Genomic DNA, 17,797 nt, shown 5'->3' with positions numbered 1-17,797 from the left:
TCGATTCTTTATATCTGATTGGCCCATGTTGTACCGTTAATTCACGCGCGACTAACAATGGTCGTACGTTGTTTTGCGTTGTTTCGTTTTTTTTTCCCCAAGGGAATTATTGAAAGGGAAGTTTCATACCTATCGTTTTATATTTTAATAAAACGCATTTCTACGAATAAAATTGTAACATGGTGGGAGTCACGTGGTGCAATAGGACGCGTTTTGTCCTTATTCGGAATTCGTGTCTATACTTTGCTTGCGCTGAATCCCAATTCGGCTGTGCACGGTGGTGACGTCATGCTGTTATATTCTAAATACTGTACAGGATGTAACGAATGAAGTTTCAGACCTGGTCATTCGTCAGATGGAGGTTGGTGCATGTTTTATTAATATTATGAGTCAAATCATTACCATAACTGGTGTTTATAATATGAATGACGTATTATTTCTCAGTATACTGTAATAATCCATGTATATACTTTGTATAGAAGGGGTACCACTGTAGGGGTTCCTGAAAGTTTATATAACTATAAAGGTGGCATGGGGGTGTAGTGGTTAGCACTGTCACCTTGCACCTCCAATTGGGTTCAATTCCTGCCTCGGGCATGGAGTTTGCATGCTTGGTGGGTTTCCTCTGGGTAATCTGGTTTCCTCCCACAGTCCATAGACATGCCGATGAGGTTAACTGGCATTCCCAAATTGCCCTTAGTTTGTGAATTCATGTGCAAGTTTTTCTAATAGTTGTTTATGGATGTATAAGTTGCAGCTACTTACCTCCCTGCGTTGTGCCTTAGTGTGATAAGCAGGAAATCATGTCTGTAGTATCGTCTCCTCTTCCACCTCCTCCTCCACCTCTTCCTGCCCCGGGTTTGGCTCCTTCACTGCCCAGCAAGAGGAAGCTGTATCAGGCCATAGCAGAGGGACGAACTGCTGTTGAAGGAGACTTTGAGGAAGTGTGTATGCTCCTCAAACAAAGAGAGAGCAGGTACATGACTGACCAAGTAATGCAACAAAGGAATGAAGGATATATGGTTTAATTGTGCACACATTACATAAAGGTTACGGTGTACATTTGCTTCATGAACTGAGTTATTTATCCAGTTTCAGGAAAGACCTGCAGTGGGTGCTGTTTAACAAGTATGTGCCTTCACTGATCCAAGATGGACCTAAGTGAGTTTTTTTTTTACTGTTTTTTTTTAACCCACCCATTGTGCACTATAGGATATATACTTATGCACTTTACCTAGTAAACATACCTAGGAACATACACAAAGGAACTTGTCTTATAAATAATTGTGGCAGCGGAAAAGCACTGTGGCATCGCACCTCCTGGGTTGAGGGTTTGATTCCTGCCTCGGGTCTGTGCGTGTTTTGCATGTTTTCCCCATGCTTGGTTGGTTTTATCCAGGTACTCCAGTTTCCTCCTACAGCCCAAAGACATGCAGATTAGGCTAATTGGCTTTCCCAAATTGCACCATTAAAGGAGTTCCTGGTAGTGTGTATGTGCTTGCCCTGGGCTCCAGGAGTTAAAACCTCCCACTATTTTTCTATATAATCTCCTGCTACCTTAAGTACTTATCCCAGTGTTTCACTAGTGTTTAGATACCATCAAGGTAGAACATTTTCTCAGTACGCTGGAGCCATGATCAGACTGCCTGCTTTAGGTCTAAAATGTTGTCCTCCCAGGAACTCCTTTAATGGTGCAAACGTGTGGAAATGGCTTGGAGCGAGGTCAGGACTGTACAAGGGATGTGGAAATTACTCCCAGCTGAATTGCTGTATTGTGGAAGTGGTGCTGTGGGCAGTATGAGGTCAAGCATTGTCCTGAAAAAAACAAACAAACAACAACAAAAAAAACAGAATACCTATGGTGATCAAACCAGGCTGTTTTTTTCCTAAGGAGGCCAGAGTTTTAGTAATGATGATGACCTGATCACGGCTCTAGTGTACCAAGGAAACAGTCTACTTTGATGGTGTCCAAGCGTTAGTGAAACTTTAGGATAAGTGCATTAGTGTATCATGGGATTATAAAGAAATAATGGGAGTTTTTACTCTCATAACTATGTTCTGTTATTCTGCACAATTAAAAGTCCCGAAAGTTTTTTTTGAATGCATCTTATATTTGAACCAGCAGTGTTGTTCGCAATAGAATAAATGTTGGTGTAAAGCTGAATGCTTGGGTGGGATCATTTGGTTCCTCTGCAATCAAATGCCTCAGACACATTACTGCCTATGAAAAACATAACAAAAATAAAAAATATGCCAAGTAGTGTCTGATTCTGGACGTCCAACTTGGACTCATACACAGTTATACACAGTATGATATGAAGTGAAATGCTTGTACGTCCGTAGATGATAAAAGTATGAAATAAGAGAAAAAAAACTACAAATATAGAAATATGGAAAAAACGTGCTACTAAGCTGTATAAAACCTGAAGCAGTAAGGCATTTATTATTAATGCATCTGAGCAAAGTTCTCTAGATGGGCTAAACTGCTTCAGGAGTGATCTGGTTTGAATGTACGAATGTTGCTTTTTAAGTAAAATTTAATTCTGTCAATTATGTCAATAAAGAAAATTGGCAGTGGTGGTTGTAGAGTTTTAAAAAATATCTTTAACATTCAGACGTAATATCAAGGCAGTCATGTAGCTTATTTTTGCATTTACTTTACAACAGCAAAGTTTTTTTTTTTTTTTTTAAACTATGTTCCTGTGTACTTGTCTGATTTTAGATGTGGACTAGTGGCCTTATGGATGGCAGCCCATCTGGTGAACCCTGCCCTGCCCATATCCATGGAAAACATCATGCAGGTGGCAGTGAATAAAGGCTATACTGCTCAGGGAGAGATGTTTTCAGGTACTTATTTGAAAAGGAACTGCGATTTCTCAATGCTGTCAGTTTGTTCTCATGGGAGTCAAATGCCGTGCAGGAAAACCTGATAACATTGAAAAAATAAGAATTTAAAAACAGTTACAACAATCATGCTTTAAATACCGGCGCTGCACAAGTATTCACTTGCGCGATCGATGATAAAACAAGTGAAAGAATTTCTTAAGTGTTTGTATAACACATTCCGTGGAATACATACACTTCTAGTTTACGCCTTTAAACCATAGCAGCTTTTTAAACACTTGGTGTAATCATGGAATCATATTTCATATCATATTTCTGCTTGTTCTAATTATTATTCTTTGACAACATTTGTGCCAACCAAACACAAATAGACATGAAAAGTCTCTCATTCACTCACGCTCTTACTCATCGTCTATACCACTTTATCCTTTCAGGGTCGAGCGGGGGTGGGGGACTGGGGTATGTTATGGGGGCTGGAGCCTATCCCAGGGTAGACCCTGGATGGGGTGCCAAATTAACAAAGGCCACACACACATACTCACACTCACACCCTATGAGCAATTTAGAAACGCAAGATTCAAAAATTCCCATCTACATCTATGTTTTGTAATAATTTGTAATAATTATTATAATATGTGAGACTTGATTGTCTACGGATTTTTTGACTAATTTTTAGGTAACTTGTTACCAACTTCCGGAAGAGTCCAGAATCTGTCTGTGTGAACTCTACACACAATCATTCACCAACACCGCTTGCACATTACAGGATCTCGGCTAAGAGTTACTGTCACATCCCCAGTACAGTCCTGACCTCCACGCAGGCCATTTCCACATGTTTGGGATATTAAAGTATTTCCTGGAAGGCCAGGGTTTCAGACGTGAAGCAGGCAGTCCGATAATACCGAGATCATACTGAGAAAAGTTTCTACCTTGATGCTATCCAAACACTAGTGATAAGTGCATTAGTATTGCAGGGAAATATATAGGCAGTTTTACTCTCATAACTGTGTTCTTTTATTGTGCACCGGTTTGACTCGAACACCTCTTGTATGTGTGAGGAGGTCTTGAAACGTGCATACGGCTGCATGCGGGTACAATTTTAGTTGCTGTGGTTACCGTGCATGATGTTTCAGTCTGACTCTGCTTAAAGAATAAATAAATACAGGACATGATAAAAATCAACTCCACCAAAACAAGCAAAGTGTTTACAGGTTATTATTATATATACCTTAAAAAACTAATATAAACCTATCACAAGTGTACAGTTCATCTTAAGTGTTTTTTAGTCTGACTACATTTTCACAAGTAGTAGAAATGGCATCCACAGCATTTCCTAAATAATCTACGTTTATTGTTTTGACTTAAACCATAATGATGCTAATAACACAAATTTACCAAAAGGACAAATTCCACAATAATAATTTCTTTATTCAAAGATTGACCTTCATTTATTTCATGTAATTGATTTTTCTTTTTGTAGCTAGTGACATGGCCTTGCTTGCACAGGAAGTGTGTGGTGTCGGAGTCCAGAGGCTGTCTGGAGGCATCACTGGAGACAATGCTGCACTAATCCTAAAACATCTCACTAATGGACAGCCAGTCTTAGTACCGTATTCTAACCAGCACCTGACTGGTCTTCTGACTGGAGGGAAAAATTATTTACACATTATGTTTACATTTAAGACATGCTTAGTGAATGATATTTCATTTTTTTAGTTATGTGTTTTGCAACGTGGTCTTAGCTTAACTAGTTTGGCCCAGATATGACGAGGACTTTAACCATGAGCCGTGTCTACGCAGTGGCCACAAAGCTCACTGGGCAGTAGCTTCAGGTGAGAGATGCACTCAAACACAATCTAAAATAAAAACCAGTAAATAGAAAATATCATACTGAAGCACCAGTTGTACCAAAAATATGTTTTTTAGCTTGCAAATGTATGAAAATGTCATTCAGGACCATGTGAGTGCATGACAGACTGAGACAGCTGGTTATATTTCCAGATAACTGATTCGGTTTTCATGTGTAAAAAGAGCTTTCAAAATATACAAGCTGAATTTTTTTTTTTTTAAAGAGTGCTCAATTTTGAGTTTTTCCACATAAACAAAATAGTCTTTATTGCATGTTTGTTTAAACTGAAGGTGCAGTTTGTGCATGTCATGTTATTTATTATAGATTATTTAATCTGCTTGTATTATTAAGGTATTTTTATGGCCATTGTACAAATTAGTGTTAAGTTCATGAAAAGAAATAATGATGAAAAATATTGGACCTTTTTTTCCTATGAGTAAGATGAGACAATGACGAGACGTCACGGTTTTCAGTGAAAGGTGACGAAAAAAGACGAGACTAAAATGTGATGCCATTCGTCTTTATTTTTCGTCAACACATGATTTTCGTCACAATCCGCTGCGATACGGTGTTCATTCATTATGGCGCGAGCAGCGGTGTTTCCCGGGTCACGGAGTAGTTTGCGCGCGCAGTGACGGGATGTTACAAGCTGAGTCATCTTTAACTCTTCGTCATCACAGCGGTATTACTCGGGCCAAAGAGAAGAGACGATAATTAGGCCCATTTTCTTTATAATGAACACGAGTCAAAAAGCCAATGTGTGGTAATTTCGGAGGGGGAACAGTGGGGGAACAAAATTGCTGGGGAAAATACCACACACCTGAAAAGACGCGTCAAAACATACCATAATAATCACCCAGTTTTACAGACTCTATGTGGTTTTTAGTTTAGTTTATTTTATAGCTAAACCATGCCAAACACATTAAGCTAATAGGTTAGCATCTGATTGTGACTCATATGAGCTACAGTATCCCTACAACAGTCCAAGTGTGTAAATTCATATTTTTTCTTTAAAAATAACTAATAAAAAGAAGTTTTAAAACACTGTATTGTCCATACTGCTCATATTGTTTTGAAGTAAAAAAAAAGAAAAAAGTAATAGACATGCAGCAGCTGACAAAATCAGATGAAAAGATACATAAAAAGATAATTCTTTTTAAAATATGGTTTTGGTTAGACTAGCTTGACTGTATGGTTAATAAGAATCTTATTGTTTAAGTGTTATGATTTCATTGACTAAATCCAGACTTAAATATTTAAAGGATCCTCAGACTAAAACTGTACTAAAATGTCCAGACTCTATAAGAGGAAAATAGGATAAAATTCACTAAATATAATAAATAAATAAAAAACCCAACAGGGACTTTTATTCCAAGACTATGACTAAAATTGAAAATAGCTGAAAAAATTAACATTAGTGCAAATAGAGTGCGTACATTAAATTTTTTCCATCTTAAATTTTATGTGAGTCATGTCCGAGTAGAATGGTCAGAGTGATTTGATCTTACAGGAAAGCTACATTAATTTAAATAATTACTCTTAACAATCGTGGTGAACAGAAGAGCATCTCAGAATGCACCAAACCTTGAGGCAGTGATCTATTTTCTATTTTTTTTTTTATGTTGCACATCATTTGCATAGAACAAGTAGAAAAAGATTAACACACTTTTTTTTTTTGTAAATGATCTTATTTATGCATAAATACATGAAATAACTAGGTATAAAATGTCCCATTTACAGGTGTGTTGCTTGGCCTGGCAGAGGGGAACTTCACCAGCGAACAGCTCCACACTGACAGAAGTCTACCGTGGCTAAAGCTTTCCCGGGTTAACGCACCAGCCGACTGGCTCAGGAATCCAGTTGAGGTGTACATCTTTGCCAAGCAGGGGAAAAGTCTGCGGTACCAGCTGTGGAAGTTGGAAACAGTGGCACAGAGCAATGCCCAGCTTAGAGAAATGGATCCACAGAGGGCTGGTGACGGATCTTACTACGTATTGCCCCCTGGTGGGGTGGAAAAGGGTCTCGCGGGCCAGGTGGTGCTAATACATACCTCAAAGACAAACTGATATCAAGAACATGTTCAACAGGAATACAGCACTTGTGTGTTTTATTGTAAATGGGTGATGTGCCTGTATTTGGCCTTTTATCCACTAGGTGGCCTTATTTCTTTGACATGTTTTATGTTGGTGCTTTTAGCATGCTCGGGATTCTCCTAGGAAGTTCACAAGGAAATTTATGTATTCTTACTGTATATAAACTTATATTATTATTATTATTATTATATCTTTAATTTATTTTTTGTTGTAAAAGTGGTATGGTGCTAAATGAAGTAGAAGTATGACTAGCAAATTTAAGCTTTTTTAAAAAAAGCTTAAATTTATATTTCAAATGACTTCTGTCCTTTAGGAAAGGAGGAAAGTGATTTTTTTTATCTGTATCCTATTGAAATTGGATGTGGCAGTGTAAGCTCATATTAATCTTTAAGTGCAGATATTTGTGCATTATCCTGTGTCTTCCAGAAGTCCCCCCCCCCCCCCCCTCTACATTCTGTAGTGTTAAAACTTGAAGGTGAAACAGACTTCATTAGGATTATATGGCATGAGTCAGTACAAACTATCCCATAATACCCAAGTGGATGGAAAAACAGTTTGTAAACCTGTGGGCAAAAGAAATGTGTTTGCAAAAGTATTCACGCCCTTTGGTGTTACCTGCTAAATTCGTTCTAGCTTCCAGCAGAGGTCACGTTAGTTTAATGGAAAGTGTTACATGATCTCAATATAAATACACCTGTTACCAGATGTTTTCTCAGAGCACACCTCAACAAACAGCATTATGCAAACCATAGCGCTGTTCTAAAATATGATTAAATCCAGAGTTGGCTATTTAAAATAAGATTCCTGTAGAGCAAAATTAAATTCATTTTCAATACAAGGAAAGACTGTAGCATGGAGTAGACATAAGCAACCATCAATTGAATACCTACTATTTTAAAAACAACAACAAAACCTCAGGAATTTTTTACTGCATTGAACCTTCTTTGGTTTGATCTCCCAAAAGGGAGCAATAGTAGATCTTATGAATGGTTGAAAAGCATGGGCTTGAAAGTTTTTTTTATTTATTAATTTAATTAAAAATAGATGAACTCATATAATGGTCTAAAGCATTTCATAACTGTTACCTAAAGGAAGTGAAAAGAATTATGATAAATACAAATTTTATAATATATGGTTGCTGATGCATGCTGTAGTTAACTGAGTCTAAGGGCAAACAATGCATGATTCAGCTCCAACTCTTGAGTTTATTGCTATTTTTAAATATATAGGATCGGCGCTCCTGAAAAACAGGAGGTGGAACACAGTGTGTTCTTGGAAAGACTTACTTAATACCCCTGACTCATTGTTCAGGTTCCAGAAACAAACCTGAGATCACCACTAATACAGAAATACATATAAGAAAAAAAAAGTCTGTATTTACCTTACCATAATATTCATCTTTGACTTCTTTAGCATTTTTGTAATATATCAATCTAAAGCTCTCTGACATAAAAGATCATATAAAAGGACATTCAAGACTCACGGTATAATAACATACGTACATATTCAACCAAATGATCCGATATCTGTAGTTTGTTACCAAAGATACAGTTCACACTAATATTTCAATTTAAATTTGTATCAAGAACAAGTGAAAATAAAAGGTTTTAAAAAGGTATATCTTGTGCTATATATTAAAATATTAAAGGAACTTTATTTGTAAACCGTTTCTTGTAAGTCTTAGGGGTAAAAACATACTGTATGACCTCGCACACATCTAAAATTAATCTCACATACTGTTTTGGTTTCAAATAAAACAAGTCTTCCTGTGGCCACTGTTGGTTAAGCAAGTGTTATTTCTGTTCAAGGAAATGATGAAAGCAGGAACCTGGCCTTGCTAGCAATGGAACAAATGTTATCATTGGTAATCGTTCAGTTAGCTGCATGATCTGTATCTGGAAGGAAATTATGTTTGTTATTTAAAGTCATGCAGCATTCATGAAAAAAAGCTGCTTCGATAAATGACTGGACTTCAGGTCCCATTAATAGTGATAATAATAATAGTTAAAAATAAAGTCAGTTCTTGGAACTGCTTAGACACACACATACACTAACTTGTTTACTCAACGATGAGAAATTATTTACTGAACTAATAAAATGCAGCAATGAGAAAGGTGTTAACAGTCATACTTCCAGTTTATTGTATTGGCATTAAAGATAAAGGAAATGAAAACAAACATTTGAGAAAAACGAAGAATCCATCAACACTAGTCATGTGTATGAAAAAGTGCCAACTTACACTGTATTTCAATTAATGAATGATTGCACTTGAATGTCGAACACTTTCATGGACTGTTGACTGACAAACGTTGGGATGTCATGCAGAACAACTTTGATCCACATGCAGCTTTTCATGTGAACACAAAGCTTTGGTACGCAGCAAAAGAGTAAAGGTACCGCTCGATCTGATCGTGTAATCGAAACAAGCAGTACCCTTTCCTCTTTTGCTGCTTACCCAAAGTCAGGTCAAAGCGATCAACAAAGTAACCATGTCTTCCTCCCAGATGTAGTCTGATACATAATGATGCTAAGCCAGATTACAAAGTAGTTTTTAATACCAACCATGAAAAGTCAGAAAAGGTTTGTCCCAACTGTTATCTACTGTAGTTGCCCTCAAAACAGCAAAAATAATTATATACACCATTTACATTTTTAAACATTTACACTCTACTTCCTAATTAAATCTCTCTTAAATCTCTCCCAAATACCTGCAGTCACAGGGTATAAATAATTAATTCAGAGTTAAATCTCAATTTATGTTAGAGGATCCGTTCCTCTGCTTTAGGGAAGAAACTGAATCTGTGATAAGAGGTTTACTCTGAATACATTCAAAGTATTTGGTGGACTTTTGATTGTGCATAATAACAGAACAGAGTTATTACAGTCAAAACTCCCTTTATTCCCCTATATAATCCCCGGCTACACTAATGCACTTATCCCCAGTGTTTCACTAGTGCATGGATACCATCAAGGTAGAACGTTGTCTCAATACGCCAGAGCCTGCTTCACGTTTGAAAAGCTGCCCTCCCAGGAACTCTGTTAATTAACCTAATATGTGGTTAAAAGGCTCAGTCAGGACTGTACGGAGGATGTAGCAATAACTCCCAGCTGAGTTCCTGTAATGTGCAACTGTTACGATGGGCAGTATGAGGTTGTACAATGTCCTGCAGAAACAGAATACGCCTTTGTTGATCAAACTAGGCAAATTTTTTTTCCCCCATAAAAAGGTGCTCCCATACAAAAAAAAAAAAAAGTTTTACTCTCATAACTGTGTTCTGTTGATCTGCGCAATCAAACGCCCAGGTTTGACTCGAACGCCCCTCGTACATCAAAGAGGAAAACATGGACAAATTGAGCCGACTGAAAGATTAAGTCAATCCCAACAAAAATCCCTTACGCCCGAGACCTTTTAAAACAACATCTCTTAACGGTTTGTCAATTTTAAAGTGTTTTAAGACCTGCGACAATCCTGTAATTACAGTACAATCAAATACAAAACACATGTAGTACAGATTCTATGAGTTAAAAACTGATTTTGTTATGCAAGAACTCTTAGTAACTTCTGGTTTCAGATTTCTGGCACAGAAATATTGCAGACGCAATCCCAACTGAAACACAGCTGTTTATCTCTGATAGTTTTTGACTTTAAAAGACAATCCAACAACATGGGTGTGAGGAGTTATAGGGAAAGAGAATCATCAGTGTTGAACAAGTCATCACCACTGAACACATTAAAAATGACAAACCGGCCCTTTAAAGTGATCTTTATCAAAAGATATTACAAACCACCATGCACTGATCTGATGAAAAATCATGCTAAGAAATGTAAATACTGTCGTTTCAAAGACCAAAGCCTTTTTTTCCCTATAAAAAAAAGGGGGGGGAAACACTTTTCCAATGGACAAGTTTAAACACAACGCTGAGATGAGTAGAGATTTGTCACTATATGAGCACGCGTGATTATGTAATAGCACAAAGGTTGAGCAACATGCGCTTTCTCAATGGTTTTTCCTAGATTTGGGGGTGGGGTGGAGGGATTTGAACTGTTCAACACATTCTGCTCGACACGTCGTTTACGATTTGCGTAGTTTTGGAATATTCTCCCAAAAATACTCCGCTGGCTCCAAATCTTCGCTGGATCAGAATTTTAGCTCGTACATTTTATAGTTGCGAAACAGTCCGAAGGTCACAATACTCAACCGAACATTCCAGTCATCATCAAATGATGGTTTAAAAAATAAAATAAAATAAAAAAAATCCCCTCCCAAAAGGTCAAACTACCAGATAGTAGAACGTCAGCAGATATAAAGAACATAAAATAATACAATCAGTGTTTATACAGAATATAACGTGCAGTGCTTCAGGAAGTGACTAATCTGTGTTCTTGGCTCCAGTTATTTAATGTGTTCTGGTATTATTTAACAGGAAACACAAGATCTTGTTCTCTGGCTCCCAAAAAAAAAAATGACGTCAGGATTTTGAAATACTTTAAGGAGGGGAAAAAAAAAAAAAAAATATATATATATATATATATATATATATATATATATATCTCAAAGTGTCTTCTTCCATCTTAGTCCTGTGACATTTCAGCCCAGAAAACCAGCTGTCTGACTGAATTTCCATGGCTTTTACTGTTCGAAAAAAGTCATAACTACTTTTAAGACTCATGATTTACGCATGTCCTTAGGGAAATTTTCAACATGGGAATGTTTTATGGAATGCCGAATATGGCTTTCAGTAATCACAGGGGGGGATAAAAAAATCAAACCAAATTCATTTAAAAAGTTCAATCTTTCAAATAAACATTGCTGTATGCGATTACCTGAGATGTTAACCTCCTGTGTTAAAATATTAAGGATTTAACCTCCTGTGTTAAGGATAATGGGTTAAGGGTTAATACAAAAGGTGTCGTCAGTTACATCACTGCTAAAGCAGACGCAGTAAAAACATGAAGCAGGGGGGAAAAAAGTGTTCTTAGGAATAAAATTAAATTAACCTATTTACACTACTATAAAAATATTAATAGAGGATACACAGATGGGTACTTTTCCAGTGTTCTAGTGTTTTCATTATGTTAAAAAAAAAAAAGTCTCAAGTTTTTTCCCCCTATAAACATACAAAGCTGCAGAAAAATAAAAGACACATCTGTTCATTTGGTCCGAGTGCGCACGTGGGTTGTGCATCCTGCCATGTGACTAAACATCAGTCGGCTAAGGCACTCAGACTCAACTCTTGTCTGTTGGGTTCTACGTCCCGTCTCTAGCCACCGAACCCGTTAAGTGACAGCTATCCGGCCCTAATGCGTCCTTGGTCCCTGCTCCACTGTAAAGTAAAGTAAGCACTTCAGTCATGGGTCTGGAAATAATTTGTCATAGATCATGTTGCCCATGATCTTGATCATGTTGTCCAGGCCCCACAGGTATCCGTCCTCGCGGTTGCCCTCACTCCACGGAGTGCGATGGTCCAATTTTTGAGAATTAGGAAGCTGCACCGTTTTCCCGAAGTCGATCATCCGAACTCGCGTCATTCCTGAAGTGTCGTGGACGAAGAGCAAGGAGCTGCCTACCACCTGTGAGAACAAACAAACAAACAAACCATCTTACGTTAGCTGGAAATATTAGTATTTATAGTATTCTATTGTGCCTAAAAGTATTAAGACAACGTCTTCAATACATGATCCTCAGGAAGCGATCAAGCAGGCATGGATTGACTGAGTGACACCAGAATGCTGCAGACATCTTCTTGACTCTTCGCCCAGAAGGATTAAGCAGGTTATGAAGACTTCATACTAATGATTGTTGTATAACAAATTTATTTAACTTTTTTTATTCTCCTAATTGTAAACTTTTTTTTTAATTGTCATTTTTCCATTTTTTCCAAAAATATGAAATTGACATTAAGGCTTGGTGGTAAGCACTGTCGCCTCGCACCTCCATAATCGAACCTCTAGGGTTCGATTTCCGCCTCCGGGTCTGTGTGCATGGAGATGGCATGTTCTTCCCGTGCTTGGTGGGTTTCGTCTGGGTGTTTCGGTTTCCTTACACAATCCAAAGACATGCAGATTAGGCTAATTAGGGTTCTCAAATTGCCCATAGTATGTGAATGAGCGAGAAAGTGTGTGTGCCTTGCATTAGACACCCTGCCTCTTGCCCTACAGTAAGTCTCCTGGGATTGGCTGTATACAGGATAAAGCGTTATAAACGATGAGTGAGTGAGAGAGAATGTCTTTAAACATGGAATTTTACGCCTGTTTCAATACTTTTGGCCAACACTGTACATGCACTAAAATACACTATAACTATAATACAGTACTGTATGCTTCTGTATCCACCATCATCTTTTTTTAACTCTTACTCTTTATGGATGCATACTGACCTTTGCAATGTTTAGTTTTTTTTTCATTGTTTAAAACCTCCATTTAGTTTTTATGCAAAAAATTCCAAATTTGCATAAGAAACATGTGAATGGAACATTTAGTAATGCTAAAACTAAAACAGAGAAGTTTTTTGGTGCCTAAATTGTGTGTTTAGGTGTGTAGGAGTATGTGTGGGGGTATGGTTTTTATTCCTAAACATTTGGCTGGTCCACATGAGGAAAATAATAATTTTTTTAAAAAGCCAAAAAAGGTTTCCATTTAGATGCTGAGGTTAAGGTCTGGGTTAGATTTGCTTCTAGCAAAGAATTAATTGTCCCCATTTGGATATGTATTTGAGTTTCAGCCACACCCCGCTCGGTGCATACAATCAAACATAGCCATTTAATCTCCAAAGACAAACACTACCGGTTGAAAGTGTAGTAACGAAAAGCTTAGGAACTTTTAAGACAGGACTGATTTTTGGACACTACTGTAGGACGTCACCTGTCCCCACAAGTCAGACAGACCTGCCCTGGTCAACTCTACAAAGCTACGGTTAAACCATAAATAACTACCACAGCAGCTTGGCCACAAACGGGAGATTAAAAAGCACACACACACGCACACACACACACACACACACACACACACACACACACACACACACACAGTGTATTGTCAAGGGAAGTTCCTTATGAGTGTAGTAAGTCTAAGGCGTGTATGCGTGTTATTATGACTCACCTCGTGTGTTTGGAAGAACTCCGATGTCTCCAGCACCCTGCGCAGTTCCTCTAGTCTCTGTAAGTACGTCCTCTGCCATGGCAGAACAGAAAAAACTAAACTTAATAAGAATTCTCACTTCTCAGATTTAAACTCAGATCTGTACACTACAGGCTGTGAAAACTTCCACTAAGACATGCAGGAGGATAATCTCACAAATTCTATTCACTGGGTAATTTCCTACCACCAGACTTACCAGGATCTGGGTGTCTCCATCCACAAAATCCTTGAAGACCGCGATAACCTGATCTTTGCGCTTGGTTCTTTTAAACTTGGTGTTGCACGTGCCGTCTGCTTTCTACACAAACCGTAAAAAGAGAGAGAGCGAGAGATTGAAACTAGGTTAGAGGGTTTAAAATGCATTGTTGTCTGTGGATGGAAAATGAGATCACTAGATTGCACCGACCACAAAACCAAAGTGAGCGCCAACATCACATAATGGTCATTTGCAAATGTGCCATCAGATACATTTAAAGTATGTAAACCAAGGAGAATTATTTGTCTACTATACTACCACTATTTGTGTCAACAAAAAATATCTAAATCTTTATGTTCAAAGTAGGAACATAAAGGCACACACACACACCAACAGTTTATAGTAATACATTCAGTAATTAAGCGTTGAATTCCTCATTCTGACTGCTCAGAAAGTAGGAACTGGTTTTCCGCACCAGCACCTCTTATAGTTTTGGGTGCAAAAAAAACAAAAAAAAAAAAAACAGCTTTATATTTTTATAAACCTAATATAGAAGTCGTATATTTAACAGAATATCTTTGTTATTTCTATAGTCACAGTTCGCTTATAAGTGCTTGTTAGGTAGATGCCAAACATCATGTAAAAAAATAGGTGATTAAAAAAACATAATAAAAAAATTTCCCCTGATTTTTTTTTTGCAAGTGATCCCAAACTTTTAAGCGGTAGTGTATATATACACAGTATACACACACACACACACACACACACACACACACACACACACACACACAAAAGTATATATAATTCATGAAACAAAGTCAGAATTTGGTGCAAAAATATTTTGAGGACCCTTTAGTCTCAGGTACAGTTTGTGCAGTTTTATAAGAAAATTATCTGCTAAGTTTAACTGAGCATCCTGCATAAACACCCACAGTTCTTCTGACTGCTTTGATGGTCGCATGTATAAACCCAGCAGCAAGTATTTTTCTGTATTTTGGGTTGAGTTTGGAAATCAGACATAAAAATCCATATAAACGTTTGTACTAAAAAAACAAACAAACAAAAGAAAAACTTGCAGGTTGCCTGTAGCAGATTTGGTCGTGTAAATCTGCAACTTTAACCAAGGTGGAGTGCTTTCACGCTTTAATCAATTACACGAAAAGATGCGTTTGCTGAGACTGGTAACAGAAAGAGTGTTGATGCAACAAAAGTGATAACAAGAACTAACATGTTTCATGAAATATTACACAACATTAATCAAGTATTTTTGCTTTCATTTTTTTTTTAAACTAATTCCCTCCTCAGGCATCACTACTAAAGCTGTTAGTAAAAAAAAAAAAAAAAAAAAGTCCCTAAGACATGATTTGCTGACGTTTTAGTTCTAATTAACAGGCAAGGCAGCTGAAACTGGTCCAAGGAAAACAGCCATCAAGATCATGATCAGAATGTTCAGGCGCATCCGCAAACAAAAGCATCCGGATAGACGCGTCTTAGGTGTGTGTGTGTGTTTGTTTGTTTGTTTCTGTGCGGTTAAGGGCGTCTCCTTACCTTGATGCCCTCGATACGGAAGCCGAGCGTGGCCGTGGAGCTGAGGGTTTCTCTCCACTGCATGTAGCGTGGCTTCAAGACGGCCTGCTGAGCCCTTTCTTCTGCGGTTGGGGCATCCGGGTCCTCCGCCACCATCTTTTGATACATGTCCAACCTTAACTTGGGCCGCTGACGAGCTTTCACCAGCTCCTCCTCCAAATACGTTCTATGAATGAGACAGAGCGGGGTAAATAAGACGGATGATGGAATAACATTTTCAGACTCAACTGTTAATGTAATTTTTTTTCCTTTTTTTTTTTTTTGTAAGAGTCTTGAGAAACAAAGAAAAGGCAATGATGTAACTTTAAGCTTTCTGGTGTAAGGATGTGATCATAACAGAGGCCCTTGCAGCTTCTTGGGAACTGCTGATTTTTTTTTTTCTTTTATTAACGTAAAAAAAGAGGAACAAAGGAGAGGCTGGTGAATAAAAGACTCTTTATATCTGCAAGTGATAACAGGAACTAACTTGGCTCATGAATGTTCCACAACATTAAATGCAACTTGGAAGAAAAAGTCAAAGTGGTAAATTCACTTATTTTCTGCATATTCCTGTATGCGACACTGATTATTTTCCAATTACAGCAGCCCGTCATGTTTTACTCCTTACTGAATTCCCTTTCTGCGTTTACCCCCCCTCTGGTTCTATATACGGTGAAACCTCGGATTGTGAGTAACGCGGTTTGCGAGTGTTATTCTTGCAAATATTATTTTTTTATGAATTTTGACTTGGAAAATGAACAAGTCTTGGTTTACGAGTACAGAGTATCATGTATCACGCATGCGCTTCTTGTTTTGATGCTTTTGAGCCATCGGTTTTTCTATCTCTTGCACTGCAGAATTATGGGTAATCGACTACCCTGCTGGGTCTTAGTACGCGTCTCTCACTGGTATAATCAACATCCGTGCACATGTGTACTGTTTACTGTAACACTGTGACTACGTGTGTGTAAAACATATTTTATTTTGTGTTTGTAAGCGTGTTTGTACAGCGCACGTGTATTGCTTCTTATATCACACGTTGTTGCGCATGTGTAAAGCAAAAGAAAGTCTCACTAGAGAGGTTAATGATCTATTCTCTCCCTCTCTGTCATCACACTCTCGCCCCACCCCCTCTCGGCTTCTCTCACACACACGCATGCACGCACACACACACACACACACACACACACACTTTCTGCTCTACAAAGAAACACTGCTCTGTCGCTATTCTTTTCAAAGGTAAAGTGCAGGTTTATTTGTTTGTTTTACTTTACAGCAGTGGTTTCATTAGTATGCGCTCACACGAGTGTCATTAGCGATTTTACTTGCTAATTTTTCCGACAAAACAGTCTTTCCGTTAATTTGTGTGTGTGTGCTTGTGTAAAATTCAAATAAGAGACGTGAAAGGTTTACTGTGAAAGTTGAGACGGGAGGGAATTCCTCCTCTCCTTTTACTTTAGATTCTTCCTCACACACACACACACACACACACACCGCGCCTGTGCACATAAACAGAAACATTTATCTGTCAGGATTCATTTTAACTTTTTTTTAAAGGTAAAATGCAGGTTAATTTGTTATATTTTTACTTAATATTTTGTGTTAATTATTTTTATTTTATTTATTTATTTTTTGGATGTGGAATGAAGAATTTGAGTTTTTTCATTATTTCCTATGGTTAATTTTGCTTTGGTTTACGAGTATTTTGGAATAAGAGCCCGCTTCCGAAATATGCTCGTAATCCAAGGTTCCACTGTATATCGAACACTTCCATCGCCTTTCCTCTCACCTGCTGCCCATTTTGCAGTCCATAATGGACGGAGAGTCGAAGTCAGCCAGCAGGTCCTCCATCACGTTGTATTCCTGACTGCCTTCCTTCATGACGCCGTAGTAGCCTGGTACGTAAAACCTGAGCGAGTCACACATCAGCTGCTGCAGGCACTGCTGCTCGCGCGCACAATACTTCTTCAACAGCCTACCGCATTCCCCTGCCTGGAAATTATCTAAACAACACACACACACACACACACACACAAGTAATGAGGATTACTGTTAAATGTACTGCAGGAAGCGTCTACAGTAGTCGTGTAGACAAGACGTGTAATCGGCTA

General features: G+C 37.9%; 2 protein-coding genes across 2 annotated transcripts in view; one reads left to right on the top strand and one right to left on the bottom strand.

The window, feature by feature from the left end:
• The first annotated feature begins 69 nt into the window (after positions 1-69).
• Positions 70-6,933, top strand: actmap (actin maturation protease). Its single transcript, XM_053500355.1, has 7 exons — positions 70-361; positions 786-976; positions 1,093-1,161; positions 2,723-2,847; positions 4,325-4,454; positions 4,606-4,676; positions 6,434-6,933. The coding sequence occupies exons 1-7, from the start codon at positions 356-358 to the stop codon at positions 6,757-6,759; spliced, it is 918 nt and encodes a 305-aa protein (XP_053356330.1). The 5' UTR covers positions 70-355; the 3' UTR covers positions 6,760-6,933.
• Positions 6,934-8,903: 1,970 nt separating this feature from the next.
• Positions 8,904-17,797, bottom strand: part of itpkcb (inositol-trisphosphate 3-kinase Cb) — a 29,108-nt gene continuing 20,214 nt past the window's right edge. Inside the window, exons 3-7 of the mRNA XM_053500354.1 lie at positions 17,476-17,689; positions 15,669-15,873; positions 14,121-14,222; positions 13,886-13,957; positions 8,904-12,358 (exon numbers count right to left, since the gene is read on the bottom strand). Coding sequence (XP_053356329.1) covers positions 12,137-12,358; positions 13,886-13,957; positions 14,121-14,222; positions 15,669-15,873; positions 17,476-17,689 — 815 coding nt within the window. The 3' untranslated portion in view covers positions 8,904-12,136. The remainder of the gene's footprint in view (positions 12,359-13,885; positions 13,958-14,120; positions 14,223-15,668; positions 15,874-17,475; positions 17,690-17,797) is intronic.

Source organism: Clarias gariepinus, chromosome 7, assembly GCF_024256425.1.
Source record: "Clarias gariepinus isolate MV-2021 ecotype Netherlands chromosome 7, CGAR_prim_01v2, whole genome shotgun sequence".
Lineage (NCBI taxonomy): Eukaryota > Metazoa > Chordata > Actinopteri > Siluriformes > Clariidae > Clarias > Clarias gariepinus.
This window is presented reverse-complemented; position numbering and strand designations above follow the sequence as displayed.

Excerpts from the sequence above, each read along its gene's own strand:
- actmap (XM_053500355.1), top strand. Across the intron at positions 1,162-2,722 it reads CTGATCCAAGATGGACCTAA|ATGTGGACTAGTGGCCTTAT; the intron begins GTGAGTTTTTTT and ends GTCTGATTTTAG. Across the intron at positions 4,677-6,433 it reads TCACTGGGCAGTAGCTTCAG|GTGTGTTGCTTGGCCTGGCA; the intron begins GTGAGAGATGCA and ends TCCCATTTACAG.